This window comes from Echeneis naucrates, chromosome 5 (assembly GCF_900963305.1).
Source record: "Echeneis naucrates chromosome 5, fEcheNa1.1, whole genome shotgun sequence".
NCBI lineage: Eukaryota > Metazoa > Chordata > Actinopteri > Carangiformes > Echeneidae > Echeneis > Echeneis naucrates.
This window is the reverse complement of record NC_042515.1, coordinates 9,488,709-9,503,726: the sequence shown is the minus strand read 5'-3', so window position 1 is coordinate 9,503,726 and position 15,018 is coordinate 9,488,709. Positions and strand designations below refer to the sequence as shown.

The 15,018-nt window shown below is 40.3% G+C and overlaps 1 protein-coding gene across 3 annotated transcripts in view; it reads right to left on the bottom strand.

The window, feature by feature from the left end:
* Window positions 1-483: 483 nt before the first annotated feature.
* atp2b2 (ATPase plasma membrane Ca2+ transporting 2) overlaps window positions 484-15,018 on the bottom strand; it is a 92,848-nt gene continuing 78,313 nt past the window's right edge. Inside the window, exons 15-25 of one of the 3 annotated variants that reach the window (XM_029503300.1) lie at window positions 11,242-11,421; window positions 10,993-11,080; window positions 10,587-10,693; window positions 9,932-10,123; window positions 9,102-9,315; window positions 8,785-8,996; window positions 8,590-8,697; window positions 8,266-8,448; window positions 6,108-6,297; window positions 5,754-5,803; window positions 3,163-3,274 (exon numbers count right to left, since the gene is read on the bottom strand). In XM_029503300.1, coding sequence (XP_029359160.1) covers window positions 5,796-5,803; window positions 6,108-6,297; window positions 8,266-8,448; window positions 8,590-8,697; window positions 8,785-8,996; window positions 9,102-9,315; window positions 9,932-10,123; window positions 10,587-10,693; window positions 10,993-11,080; window positions 11,242-11,421 — 1,482 coding nt within the window. In that variant the 3' untranslated portion in view covers window positions 3,163-3,274; window positions 5,754-5,795. Of the gene's footprint in view, window positions 3,275-5,753; window positions 6,298-8,265; window positions 8,449-8,589; window positions 8,698-8,784; window positions 8,997-9,101; window positions 9,316-9,931; window positions 10,124-10,586; window positions 10,694-10,992; window positions 11,081-11,241; window positions 11,422-15,018 lie in introns of those variants that run through there. The other 2 variants (XM_029503298.1, XM_029503299.1) reach the window with 2 other exon arrangements.

The following is a 15,018-nucleotide window of genomic DNA, read 5'->3' as shown; positions in this document are numbered from 1 at the left end:
CAGGAGCAGTGATTGATTACATACAGCCAAACAGCTGTCGGCAGTATGACTCGTGGTGCATGATGGTAGACGTAGTCAGGAAGAGTTCCTGTTTTTACACACCAGTCCGCATGGAGTTTCTGTCCGGGGTGGACTCATTCCTGTATTTACAAAGATTATTTTTAAACTCCATGTCTTTGCATCCTCTTAAAGCTGAATGTCCTCCTGGATGTAAAAGTGGTTTGAGAATGTTGGCTTAAGTCTTTGTTGTCAGTTTTTTTTTTTTTTTTGTTTGTTTTTTTTTTTTTGTTTTTGTTGTTTTTTTTAAATTGAAAATGCTGTCGTTGCTGTTTGCGGTATTTTGTTGTTGTTGTTTTGTTTATTGTTTAAAATTTTTTTTACAGACAAATAAACAAATAAATTGTCAAGTTAAAACATTGGAAAATAAACTAAATAAATCAGCTGCTTCTAAGCGGAATATCAGAATCCAGACTTTCTTGTTTCTTTTTTTTTTTTCTTTCCCAACTCAAAGAAGACAGATTCATATTCAAATGGTCCATGTCATGTTTACAACACGCCTGAGCTGACCGGTAAAGCTTGTGCACCCTCTCCAGATGAACGGATTGACTGGGAAATGACAGAGGAGGAGGATATAAAAAGAAAAAGGTGGAACTGCTCAGATAAATGATTGTACATACTGTAGTAGTGTATAGGATTTTTTTTTAAGTAGAAAATTTCTCAAGTTGCATAATGAGCCTATCACGTCATGCTTGCCAATGACTTCGGTTAGTAATAGAAATAACACTAGCACAGACTAATTAAGTGGCCTTGTCCTTCTGAGTGCAATAAGACTTGGTAAATGTGCCTTCCGTATGTAACTTCTCTCTGGTAATGTCTGATTGGTCAAAGCACAATAAATAGTTCACAACTAGAGAGTACAGTTGAGATGCTAGAGTACTGTATATTCTGTGACGGCAGGAAGACAAGCTTGGTTAAAACACACAAAAGCACATCTAGAATTACACCACAGAAGTTTTTTTTCATTCATAACCAGATAGTGCAGAAAATGATAATTTTTTTTTATATATAGAAAAAGAGTCAAAGCAACATTCCATTTTGTTGTATTCTTTTTTCTTTTTTTTTCTGTGTCAGTTTTCCATTTTTTCAGATGTTAAAAATGCCAACAACTTTTGCATGTGTCTCTCTGGCCGAGGAAAAGAAACTCCTTTGAACCAAAACGAATCAAAATTTAAATAAAAAATAAACAGCACAATATATTCCATATTTGAACAAAAACAAAATTGAAGAAAAAGTCTGATTTAGTGCGGTACAGATAAGCCAAATATAACTTTGTAAATTTCTAATATGACTCGATTGCAGCCATTTGATGGTCATACATATTTTTAAAACATCAAGTCCTTCGAACAAGCAGGTTTATCTAGACAGTTCACTGAAAAGGTCCTGACATCAGCCTTTGACTGGAGCACTCAAGCCAGCACTGAAGCACAGAAAAAAAACGAAAACAAAACAAAAGCACACAAAAAAAAAGCAGAGAGAAAAAAAAAAAGAAATATTCCTCCTCTGTCACGAAAAGGAGGCCTCTGTTTAGAAAAACCAAAGGCAAGCCACTCCAAATTGATCCCAACAATCATATAGAGTAATACTAAGATTCCACATTTACTATGTATCCCACTATATTTTGGTTTCTTTTTGTTTGTTCATCTTCTAAAAATATCTACAGTATTTGACAAGATAGCAGGCAAATTCCAGCAAATGGTTTTTCAGTAATAACACACCAACACAGCTGTGGACCTTCTGAGTTTCAGCTTCACCTCCCTCTTTCTAGAAACCAGGAAGTTTATCTCTACGAGGTTGTAAACAAATTACATTCTCTTTAAGACATAAATAAGTCAAAGTATTTTTGAGCCATTGAAGCAGGAACAAGGCAACATGCCAACAAACAAAGATAAACTCTCTCTAAATATATTTATATGAATTTATATTTATAGAATATATCCCATAAATGCTATCATCATCAACATTACTTTGTGTTCCTCTTTTCTGACAGGTGCAAAACTACTGTGCAAGTTGAGCCCTACCACCTCGTTACACATTTCCATTTATGGATGAAATAAATTTTTACAGTCCGGTATATGTTCATGCCACACAGAGGAAGGAACTTTTGCAGGCCGGGAACTCAGAGAAGCTGTCTTTAAATTAGTAGTTCAGCGTGAGGCCTCGCCCATCAGAACGAAAGAACTCCAATAAAATGAAAAACCCTTTTAAATAAAACTTGAGTAATGTACATTCATGCAGGAGCAACAATAATAACAATAATAATCAGAATCAGAATAATAATAATGTTTTTTTCAATTGAATTTAAACTATCATCAGTATTGACAATGTTATTGTTGAGGAGAGGGGGTTTGAGGGGAGTTTTTAGAGTTTGTCCTGTTTCGCACTTTTCCCTCCTCAGCAGTGTCTCTCTGCTTGTTGTCCTCCTCCCGGTGCCACTAAAGACACAGTTCTGACATATGTGAAGTCAGCGGCACACTTAGATAGTACATGCTAACACTTACAGTCATACACACCACCGCTGCTGCCACCAGACACATACAACCATAAAAGCAGGATGGCTGTGTAGGATTTGTGGCTTTGTTGCGCTTTTTTGATTGTATGTTAGTTTGTTTTTTCTTTTCGCCTTGCAATATTACTTTAGATTTTCTCCATTTCTGCGGGGGTGGGGTTAGGGGGGCTTTAAGAGCTCAGGGTTAAGGGGCAAAGATGGACATTGGACCGGTCCTGTGTAGATGGTAAATTGGGGTTTTGGGGGGGTTGGAGGATAACAATTCAGCTGGCCTGGGTGAAATTTTTGGGGCTTGACATTTAAGGTTGCAGTTAAAGGTCTGGAGGGAATCGGAGGAGGCACACCCAGATTGCAAGGAAAGGAGGTTAGAGGTTAGAGCTGAGGTTAGGATCGGGGTTAGAGGCTGGTCTCCAAGCTGTGCAGAGGGCTGGCTGGGCTGGAGGAAGCAGCTGATTTACTGGTGTCGATGGTGAGATTAATGCCACTGTCGATGGCGTTGTTGTTCTTGTTGGGGGACGAGGGCTGACTGGAGTACTTCCTCCTCCTCCGAGCAGATTCTTCATCCGTGTCATCGATGAGGGGGATGTTGGGTGTGGAGTCTTCTATCCTAAACTCGGGGTGTGTCATGAAGTTGTGGATGGATGTTCTGGAGTCTGGTTTTTCCAGGCCTTCATAGAGGGAACTACGGAATGCATTCACAACACGGATCTGTCGTAGAAAATAAGGAAAGACAAGAGAAACAATAAACTATAAGGTCAGAGATGTGATGGAAGGGCTGGAGGGACCCTTAGGATGAGAGAGAAGGAGAAGGAAGTGAAAGAGAGGTGGGAAGGTAGAAACCTCTCATTTGAGGATAAAAAGGTAAAGAGGGAGGAGAAAGTGAAGAAGCAGCAAAGAGAGGAGGCAACTGCAGTCTGTGTTCTGCTTTCACAAGATAACTACTGTTCACAAATCACTCAGTTTTACGTGCAAGGAGGAAAACAATCAGAAAAAAATCCAACCAAATCATACATTTCAAGGAAAACGAATACCAAAGCAACACAAACGCTCGTTGTAAGTATACGCTTTAGTCCAATGTGCTGTATACCTAGAAACAAGCCACGTTAATAAATGAAATGCTCACAGAAAAACTTAAAGGAGAATATCACATGCAAGTTGGAAGAAATCTGGTGGACGAGGTCAGTAAGAAGGAAGGAGGCTAGATCTGAGAGATCCAATTAGGTGGTTTCAAAACTTCTGGAGGTACCAGAGCACTGTCTGGTACAATATCCACACAGACTCTGAATGGGACACACGTACACAGAAATATAGCACAGGGTGGGTAAAGCATGGTCCCAAACAGGGTGATGGACAGAGTCAAGTCTGCATGAGAAGGCTGCTTCAACACAAGCATCGCAGTGTAAAACTCACAACAAAACAACACATCCCAAAAAAGGTGGCATTTAGACAACAAGCAAACACAGCAGGTTACGATATTATGAACACAGTAAACAAGAGATAAACACAAATCACATGCACCAAGACGACAGGATGGTGAGGGAGTGGACACCAGCACACAGACTGCGAACACAAAACACATGGAAGTGAATGATGAAAATAATAACTTCACTATCAGAGGTCTGATGGGTCAAAGCATGTTCTCAACTCCATGCACATCTAAGTAAACACTCAAGTATAGGCCCCAAAGAGCTACTTGAAACTTTACTGTCATAAACAATCATCTTTTAAACAATCATCTCCTTCCCTTTGCAAGCTTTGTTTGCCTCCTCCGAATCCCTCCAAGGCCTCGTATCCTGTCTGCAAGTGAGGTATCGTCAACAATAATGAGGTTTAGGAGTTACAGGAATCATCTGACGCTTAAAAAGATTTGATTTGATGTTTTAAAGAAAATTCAATTATCAACACTGGAGGATATATGGAGGCAGTGGCGCCTGCAGCCATAATCTTGTACACACTCTGCGTACTTTTAGTTGATTGATTTTGTTTATTTAACCAAATGGTGACTTTTACTGCTCTTTTCTCTGGCGTGTTTGATGTAGTTTATAGGATCTTTTGTAGCCTACCATTCAAATAGATGTTGTTGTTTTCAGGCTTGTTGGTTGGTTGGTCTTTGGAAAGAAGGTTGTAGGCTAATCTGAGTTTTATGGGGGGATTGTGTCTGTAACACGAAAAACATCAATGTCTCTCTCTCTCTCTTTTTCTTTCTTGCTCAATGAGCAGACATTTATGTGTGTGTGTGAGAAATCTAAGGGCAGCCTATAAACTGATGGGTGGTCGTTGTGCGTACAATGAAACATAATTTTACAGCGCCACTGCACAGAGCGTATCATGTAACTGTGCATTGATTGCCTCTGTTGATGCCACTAAAGTATTTCTGCAGGATCAGTCCGGAATTGTAAAGCATTACAACTCAAATGAAAACTGTATTATTTTGAGTAAAATAGAGGATAAAGAGACAAAACAGAGAAAAAAAGCCTGTCTGGATGAGTGCATGTGACAGGATGTCTGACAGGTAACACTGATGGAGTGTCAGAAAAGGGTGGGGGGGGGGGGTGTTGAATTTAAGTTTCTGGTCTGTTACTATGGCAACATGACAGTCAACTACACTGACAATATGGAGCGACAAGACGGGATGAATTATTGGTACAGCACTGCTGAGTTTCTCAAGTACCCTCCATTCCTGTCCAACACACCCTAAGCATTCATAAATCCGGAGAGGAAAAGTGGGTGAAAGTGGGTGTGTGTGTGTGTGTGTGTGTGTGTGTGTGTGACAGAGAGAGAGAGAAAGAGAGAGAGATAGAAAGAAGAAGATGTTGATGGAGAAAAGCATTAAATACAGATAGTGTCCTCTTGTGGTTAGACTGTTTTGCACCGTTTGGGATCCCCATTTCACTTATCTTCTTTTAAAGATGGTACTTCCCCACATACTGTAGAGTCATTTATATTTCATCATTGTCAGGAGCAGAAAATAATTTTTGCTTTAGGTCGATCAGCGTGATACGTCTCCACAGAAGCAAACTCACAGATTAAATAAGACAACAGTGCAACTTATACTTGAATGTTTACCCAGTCCTTCGGTGAGTTGATTGCAATTAGTTCACATCAATGTCTCTCAAGACGTAAAAATGGGAGAATTAAGGGATGGGGTGATGGATGGGGAATGAGCAGAGGGAGACAAACTCACAACCTGAAATGTCACGCCGTGGGTATCACCCTTAGTCCTGCGCTCCTAGCACTCTGGGGAAACAAACACACATTCACCAATGAGAGGACAGTACACCCAAGGCATGGGAGGAGATATCAAGATGAATTTGAAATCCAGTATGAACAGCAAGGAGAGAAGAAAGAGAGGAAATGAAAAAAACAAAAACAAAACTGAGAGCAAGGAAGAAAAATAGACGAACCTTCAGAGATGCCACCCCGTGAGACTATTGCACTACTTTGTATTAAGAAGAACATGTGGTGAAAAGTTTGTTTTTGACGGGACGGCACCTCTGAAGCAAAGAGAGCAGAGAAGCAGACTGACAGAGTTCTGACTCACGGCCAGTAGTGGGAGGAGCAGTAGCAGCAGTAGTGCTTGTAGGAGAGGATAGGGCATTGGACAAGGACACGTGACTAGGACTAGAAACATTGGTTACATCCTGGGTCTGGCTGGTGGTGGATGATTGGCGTCTCAGAGCCCCCGCCCCCTGAAAGGAGGTGCCACTCTTGAAGGTGTTGACTACTTCAATCTGTAGAAGGAGAGCGGGACAGGAGAGGACAAATGGCTGCTCAGAGTGACACAGACCAGATGGCAACACAGGTTGACTGGCTGGGTGACTTTGGTGGGAAAGGGAGTACAAAGTATCTCAATCATGGTACAGTGTGTGTGTGTGTGTGTGTGTGTGTGTGGGGCTGCAAGGGACAGCTAGGGGTCAGAGTGTAGTACTGCATCATAATGTCAAAGGTCACTTAACCCAAATGACAGAAAAAGGAAAAAGAAGAGAACGTAAACTTACTGTTTCTGCCAAGTTTTGGATTTCTCTAACCCAAAACAACGGTTCTATTTCAAAACATTGAAAATAATATCAGTGTCAATGACACTAAATGTGTTGCTGTTTAATTATTTTGACACATTTTCAGTGCTGTTAGAACCAAAGACAAAATTGATCTCTCATCAGTGGTATTGTTTACTTGGATTTATAAATCATACACACACACACCTCAAATTCATCTTCAAGCCCAAAAACCACTTAAGATGGAAGAGAAGATATTTTTGGGGGATGAAGTGATTGTTTCAAAGACTGGCTAAATGGAGATTTTATCACACTCACAAACAGCCATTTATATCATTCAACATCTACTGTTTGTTTTCCGGCATTTCCTATCCCATCACTATAGGTGTTAAAGGAAAACTATGGTTTATTTCAGTTTTTTCCGGTCCCTTCTTGATCAGACCTGGAGAGTATTTATTATTTATTAAAAGAAAAGAAAAGGATGTAGATTATGATTGGTTGATCTTAGACGGTCTTTGTAGGTCACTTTATATAAATATATGTATATATACATATATATATACATATATATGTATATATATATATATATATATATATATATATATATATATATATATATATAAGGAAAACATAATGATTTCCAGATTAAAATAAATAAATTGGAAATAATTTGGATAGGCAGATGGTTAATCCAATTACCTGCCAAGTATTTTTTTGCAAGTGTCTGCACATTTTCCAAAGAAGCCTTCCCAGATGGTTCTGTGTAACAAACCATCTGGTGTGATAGGTTATAGGAGAACTGTAGGAGCGCAACTACAACAAGTATAGTAAGTCAAAGTTGAAGCAGGAAGTTGGCCTGTAACCTGTGATGGACATTAACAATGCAGTTTGTTTTCTACATATAAATCCGAATAATCTGGATTGTTCTCCCACTATTTTGGTCAAGATAATGTTATCAAATCTGCTCAAAGCGGTGGCTGTAGCTCTGACACGAAAAGTTGAAATAAACTGTAGCTTTCCTTTAGTATTAATGACTAAATAAGCCTCATAAGCCTGTTTTGGCTGCTTTTGTGGGACACCGATGCGCTCTATAGTTTCGTGGGATAGCTTCACCCTGGAAGTGAGATGAGATCATTGAACACCGAAATTCAACACACAGGCAAAACCGTCTTGAATTTCACAGTGATGGCGGTCTGCAGAGTTTGTCACACTTCGAACAAATCAGTGATATTTCCAGTTGTATGTAACTCAGAGCTCTGACCACAGATCTTCCACAGGTCCATGTTGGTTTTTATGTCAAGTCCAACGAGAAAAAGCTGCATCTTCAAGCACCTAAATAAGTTGTCTTTAAAAAAACAACAACAACAACAACAAAACAACTTTATGGCTGTTCCAGACTAACATGTACAACATATAGCATGGCCTAGCATTTTTTCGGGGAGGTACGGTAATGTCTGCTGTGGTGCAACCTATTACTGAAAACTGATTAAATGAGAAGGACAACAAAAACGTCACAAAACAGCACTGGTGAAAATTAAACTTGATGGTGTCAATTGTTCCTTCAACAAAATCATACATTTTCTGATAAATGCATGATAGTATTTTTTAAGTGTCTCCCTGTTTTTGCATACTCAATGCAGAAAAATCAGTTTGAATTGAAAATGCAAATCTCAGTTTGGGGATTGGACTCTCTCGTGCTCTCACCTGAGTCTGAATGCGATTGAGTCCTCTGAACCATAGTATCTGTCCTCTCCTCAGCTCCCTCTCTGCGTGGTCGATCTCTTCGTTTTCTTCGTTCACATCCTCTTCCGGTAACTCATCTTTCTGCGTTAACTGGCCAGCCCTCCTTAGGAAGCGCAACCTACTATTGGGTATAGTGGCTATAACCTAACCAACAGAGAGGATGGAGCAGTGGGTCAAAAGAAAAGCAATAGTACCGTAATAATGATGCCGAGATGGCGAATAAAACAAGTCAACAATGGCAGTGCAGTGGGAAAAACTAAAGCCAGAGATGGGTTTTCGTGTTACCTGGCCCCAGACAAGCTCCCCTAGCCCGAGGAAAACACACCACATCCACTTTTCCAGGTCCAGAGGCTGACAGCTGAATGGCTTCCCCCCAAACTGCACAATCACAATCTAAAAATACAAAGACGGAAAAAAGAAAGAATCATCTCTCAGTAGTTCACATCATATCATAAAATCTAATAATTTCAATCAGCTTACCTGCACAGCAAAGGTGCCAAAAACAATAGAGCAGAAGATGGGGTTCCTGAAGATACCATCAAACACGTTTCGCTCTCCGTGGATTTTTCGAGCATTTATCTCATTAAAGAGCTGCATCATGACAAATGTGTTGAAGATGATGGTATAGTGTTCCGATGGAGGAGAGTGCAGAGGTGCGTTACGGCCGCTGTCTATGTCAAATATTTGTTCACCTGGAGGGTAAAAAAAAAAAAAATTATGTATTTGAGCCGTCTTTATGTCGCTTCTGGAGGGTGCAGAATCTCTGATGTGCTGCAGAGCAAAATTACGGTCCGTACCAACAAAGAGCAGTGTGAAGATGATAACGAGCTGATAGACGCCGTGTCCTAAGATGTTCTTTGTCATGGTGCTAGAGATGAGAGGCTTGTTACGGCCATATGGCTTCCTCTTCAACAGAGACTCTGTGGGAGGCTCTGTTGCCAAGGCCAAAGACGCAAAAGTATCCATGATCAGGTTTACCCACAGCATCTGCACTGCCTTCAGGGGAGAGTCCTGGGAATATGGGAGGGAAACTCCGATAATTCAATAACACTAGCAGAGGTGGAAGGCAACAAATAACCACCCCTTTAGCTTCTTTGGATGACGGACCTTTTCACTCACCTGCTTCCCTGATTACCATCTGAAATATGCTATTCTTCTATTCGTTAAGCACCGCACTTCAATTCTCTTGAATTACATCTTAGACTAGGTCAGGGATCTATAAGCCTAGAGGTCAATGCTCATGGAAAAAGGACATGCATTTAATATATATTTCTGCATAAGCTGAAGCGAGCTCGACAGCTCAGATGTTACAGCCTATCAAAGTGCCGCACCTTTTCACAGCGATTGTACTGTTGGCCAAGTGAGACTATGAGCTCACTCTGTTTTAATGAAACTATTCATTGAATAAAGAAAAACTTGATATTATCTAATCAGATCTCAACGTGATTTTATTTAATTTCACAGAAATTTCACAGAAATAAGTAAATCCCGTGTACCAATGTAGCACCGCCTGTAGGTGCTCTATTTACCAATAACAACATTGCATAATTCTTAATGTTAAAGTTCAGCTGCAGTTCATGTGCAGTAATTAACACACACACACACACACACACACAGACAACCTGACCTGTGTGATACAGGCTCCGGTGAAAGCCACTATGACGGCCACAACATTGACAGTAAGCTGGAACTGAAGGAACTTGGAGATGCTGTCGTAAACGTTTCGGCCCCACATTACCGCCTTGACGATGCTGCTGAAGTTATCATCAGTCAGAATGATATCTGATGCCTCTTTGGCCACATCTGTACCAGCAATACCCTGGAGAGCAGACGTGGTGCAGTGATGAAGAAACAGGTTTCTTTCACATTATAGCGATTCTAAATTAGCTTATTTTCCAATATACAACACAGTGACGATGTGGATGATGTGGACTTATTAATTAAATAAAAGCTAAGTCTACACAGGACACCCTTCTCAGCAAGAAACCCAAATGGATTAATTGAGGAGCAGAGAATTGGTCTGTTGAGGGATCAGAGAAGAAAGAAACCAGCAGGCAGTGAGACAATGCATATGAAGATAGTTGACAGAGAGAACATCACATCAGTCTTTCTTCTCTGTGCTGTAATCTACTGCAGGGAAACTGTGCAGGCTCATTAATCCACTAGGGGGAGCATGTAGCCTAGACAGCCTCGGGCAGAGTGCCTGTGAGCAAACCCTGAATACTGCAGAGGTGAAGACATCTGCAGATATTGTCTCACACAGACAAAAAGGGCTACATTACCATAGCAAAGCCAACATCAGCTTTCTTTAAGGCCGGTCCATCATTGGTCCCGTCACCTGTCACAGCCACCACCTGCCTCTGGTCTGCCATCGTGCTGTCAATAATTCCTGTCAAGCACACATACGCACATAATGCACCGAATGCTGACTGAAAAAAAAAACCCAAAACAAAACAAAAAACAGAACAAAAAAAAAAACAACAACAAATCATTAGTAGTGACCAGAAGGCAGCAAATCAACTTTGAATTTATGGACACCAGGCGCGATCACAGCCATTTGATGCTCTCACAAAGCTCTGACTAATTTCATGCCTGGTAAAAGACGTGCTGCTGTAACCAATTTGAAAACAGGCTGCTTTTGTTTTCTCCAGAAGTAAATCAGAGTATGAAAAACTGAAGGTGGTTTACCTTTGACGAGTGTGTGTTTGTCAGTTGGGGAGGATCTGGCCAGAACTCGGAGTTTGGGCCAAACCTTGTCAATACGCTCCTGCTCCACCTGGAAGTCCACATGAATGTTCACACGTATGCGTACACACACACACACACACACACACACACACACACACAGGGAAATAGGACGGGACAGTTGGTTGCAGTCCCACTCTCTTCCCTTGGCATCCCATGTTAACTGGCTCACTCTGGCTTTGGTTACAGTACCTCTCCCTTCTCGTTGCGGATCCTCCTGTTGAACTCTTTGCCGTCGATGCAGAGGAAGTCCTCTCCAGGGTGGATGATGCCACACTTAATGGCTATGGCCCGGGCTGTGTTTATGTTGTCTCCCGTCACCATGCGTACTGTGATGCCTGCGCGCTGGCACTTTTGGATGGCATCAGGCACCTGAAATGTGGCACATGGATGGACGGCTTAATTTTTTGGGCCTTTTTTGGACAGTAGAAGAAAAGCTGTGAATTCAACGCTGATGTAACACCTTTTAAGAGGATATGATTAACTTTTAAACAAACGGTTTTCTATTAACAAATCAATCGTTTGTTCAGATTTGGAACTAACAACTAACTTTTAAAATTGATATGGACCTTCAGCTACTAAATGCTACACTGCGGTTATCTGCTAGCTGCTAACGTTTTCTGAGTGCCGTTCAGAGCTGGATAGACAGTGTATGTTTGTCCGCTGAAGCCAGTGAGACTGAACCAGTGAGATACTGAGTTAGACTATTACATGAGCTGAAAAATGCTCCTGTACAACAGGCAAGAACTGCATTGTCAGATAGTTGCCATCTTCACCAATTACAGCATCTTCCCATAAAAATAGTCATGTGATCCGGTGAAAATATTGATATATTCATTGTAACTAACGAACACCAACGGTACTCATACACATACAAGTAGAAATACAGAGTGATTAAATTCCACTTTGCTTTTACAGCTGTATCCTTCTGCCTCTGCCCCTTTTTGTGTTGCCAAGATGCATAATGAAGCATATCTGCATGCTCTTCCCTCTAGACAGCATTCAAGTAGATTAACAGGCAGAAATTACTGTATGGAGATTGATCAGTGTTGGAATAAGTGAGCAAACGCAGAGTATGAATTCAGAAACATGTCTTCTTCCTCATGAAGGTCAATGTGGGCGAGCTCTGCTCTCCAAACCCACACATAAACAAATGTGTGCTCATACAGTAACAGCAACTCACATGTACTCACTGATGCCTGTATTCTCTCTGAGGCACACACAGAGTCAGAAAGTAGATACAGTAATACTGTTAACGAGGCCCTTTAATGAGCTGGATGTTTGACCAAAAAAAAAATATATATCCAAATTGTAATTCCATATGTTATCAGTTTGTTGTATAATTGTAGGCAGGTGAAAGTGAGATTTACTTGACAGAAGCCAAAGGTGAAAAGCTGAAGCCTTCTGTTGGTGTACATTGAGTGAAGACAGTAAATTAAGTAAATATTCACCCACGGTTTGCTAACACAAGCCAACATTAAATATTATTAAAGGAGTGAAGGGTGTGTTTTATTGTTTTTGAATTAAACCTTTCATTGTAAAGAAAAGTAAATATATTCTCTCTGTCAAAAATATAAAAATTATATATAACTATAAAAATATTTCATGGACCTTAGAAGAGAAAAAAAAAAAAAAAAAAAACAACTAGATGTGTCTCAGGAAATTTCCATGTAGCAAAAAGCATAAATTACACTAAACCATTTGAAAACGATATGATCTGACGAGGGAAAGAAGGTCGTACATTCACCATTGTGGAACGCAGAGCACGTCTTTACTAAGTTATCAGTTTCCCATCTGCCAATCTGTTATCCCTGCTGTCTATTTTTCTCTGCTTTCCTCTGAATTCACAGTGCTGGTTATCCAAAAAAAGAGGAGGAGAGAAGAATACAATCTGGCCCAGCCGAAGCAGAGGGCAAATAGCTAGCAGGTGAGACTGAAAAACAAGCCTCCCGTGTCTCTAATCTGGATATGGTTACACTCTCATTTTCCTCCGTTACTCCCGTTACCTGTCTTCCTGTCCACCTGACATGAAACTGATTCTGAATGTTCGCCTTTATCAGTCAGTCTGTCTGTCTGTCTCTCTATTTCCCTCCTGCTCTCTTGAGTCTCTACTGGGGTAACCCCACAAAGCTGCTGGTTATTAAAAGAACAAATTAGAGACTATTAAACAGACCAAAAACCAGTTTATCACTCTGTGACCTTTTTAGCAGCAGGGAAAGTCATCTCATTTCCAATATTAGTTTTACAAAGAGGCCTGGAAAGGCGCGCAGGAAAACAGCAGTTTTCTATTTCGGTTATTGAAAATGTCAGATATTAAGTGGCCTTGTTTGTGAGGGGGAAAAAAAAAAAAAAAAAATTCCTGCCTTAGGGGGAAAAAGGAGATGAGAGGAAGGAGCTCAATAATGCAACACTCAGTTTCCTACTTCCCTGAAACTGTAACTGTTAAGTGAGGTCAGTTTTCCTACTGTACGCTGATACCTCCTTCCACTTTCTCTCTCCCACATACAGTTCTTCTTTCTTTGAGGTGAAATTCATCATGAAAAAAATTATTTGCTGATGAATAGGTTATTGGATAAGTTCTATTTAATCTAATTTTGTTGTGTTGTATCATCAGCACAACAGCAGTATACTATCTTGTAATTTCTTTGCATAAAAAAAAAAGCTTCAAATTAAAACAAATCACTAAAGACAATTAAAGCATTGCCACTATCAGCTAAAAACGTGATATTTTATTTTCAGGCCGAAATTTATTTTGGAGGGTATCTTCCAAAGCCGTGGGTTGTTTGTTATTAGTTTTCCTGGATCATGAAAGCAAACACATTCCAGTTTATCACTGTCACAGCACAAATGCACAGATCTGAGAGATTGTGACTGCCCCGGCAATAAGAAAAATACAAAATGGAGGAGCAGCAACAGGTAAACGGGAAGCGCCAACATATCGAGCACAGCAACAATTATAAATAACGCTGCACGTGCGTGAAAATTGACAAATAGATGGGACGTGGCAGAAATCGCTAGCTTCTGAAAGCCGCTTGGCCCTGTCTTGAGTGTGCCTTTCATTAATCAATAATCATTTAGTGAGACACTCATTAGCGAAGCAAATTCTCATCTGAACACCCAAAAGTCAACCCTTTCATAAGACGCGTCTCCAGGATGTGACTACAACCAGATTCCTGCTGCTGAGTTCCCTCCCTGAGCTCCACATTGAGAGCTGATACAGTGTTCAATAATCACTGTAGTCAGGGATTTTGCAATATATTTATTCTTTAACTGTAATAAACAAAAAAGCTGTAATAGCTGAATCAAGATTAAAAACCTAAATGTAAATATGTGAGCATGCCTCACTGAAATACTGTTACCTCATATTTCAGTCCCAAAGGTCTTATACACAGAATTATAGGCAGGTTGAAGATTGTCTGATGAAATTAAAAGCCGTAGAAAGTGTTATATTTTAATCTCATCTGTATTGGGAACAACCTCAACTACAGTGTGTAGCACAGTATGTAGGCAGGTGGGGAGAGTCTGCAAATGCTGTTTAATGCTAATTAGGGTTTCAGAATTGGTCTTTGAGTCTGAATCCATCTGAAGTCATTTAGTTTAGGAGTGCGTTACCTACATCAACATGCCAGACACTCATACACATGTATGAAATGTTTCTATCTGCATCAATACCATACCTCACATTTTCTTCCTCTCCCACCATTGACATTTCCTCTTTGCTATGACTACTCACGCTTACCGCCAGACTTCGGCGTCCACTACCCTAATCAGCACACTTGTTGATAAAGCAAATATAATGACTATCTCTGCATAGTACAACCTCACAACAAAACAGCCTTCAAATGCAGAATATATATGACTTTGTTATCTATCATTTTTAGGTCAATGTTGGGAGACTGAAGTCTGACAGATCAATAGTTCTTGAGGGAGAATTACATTGTTATGGCCTAAATACATAGCACAGAAAAG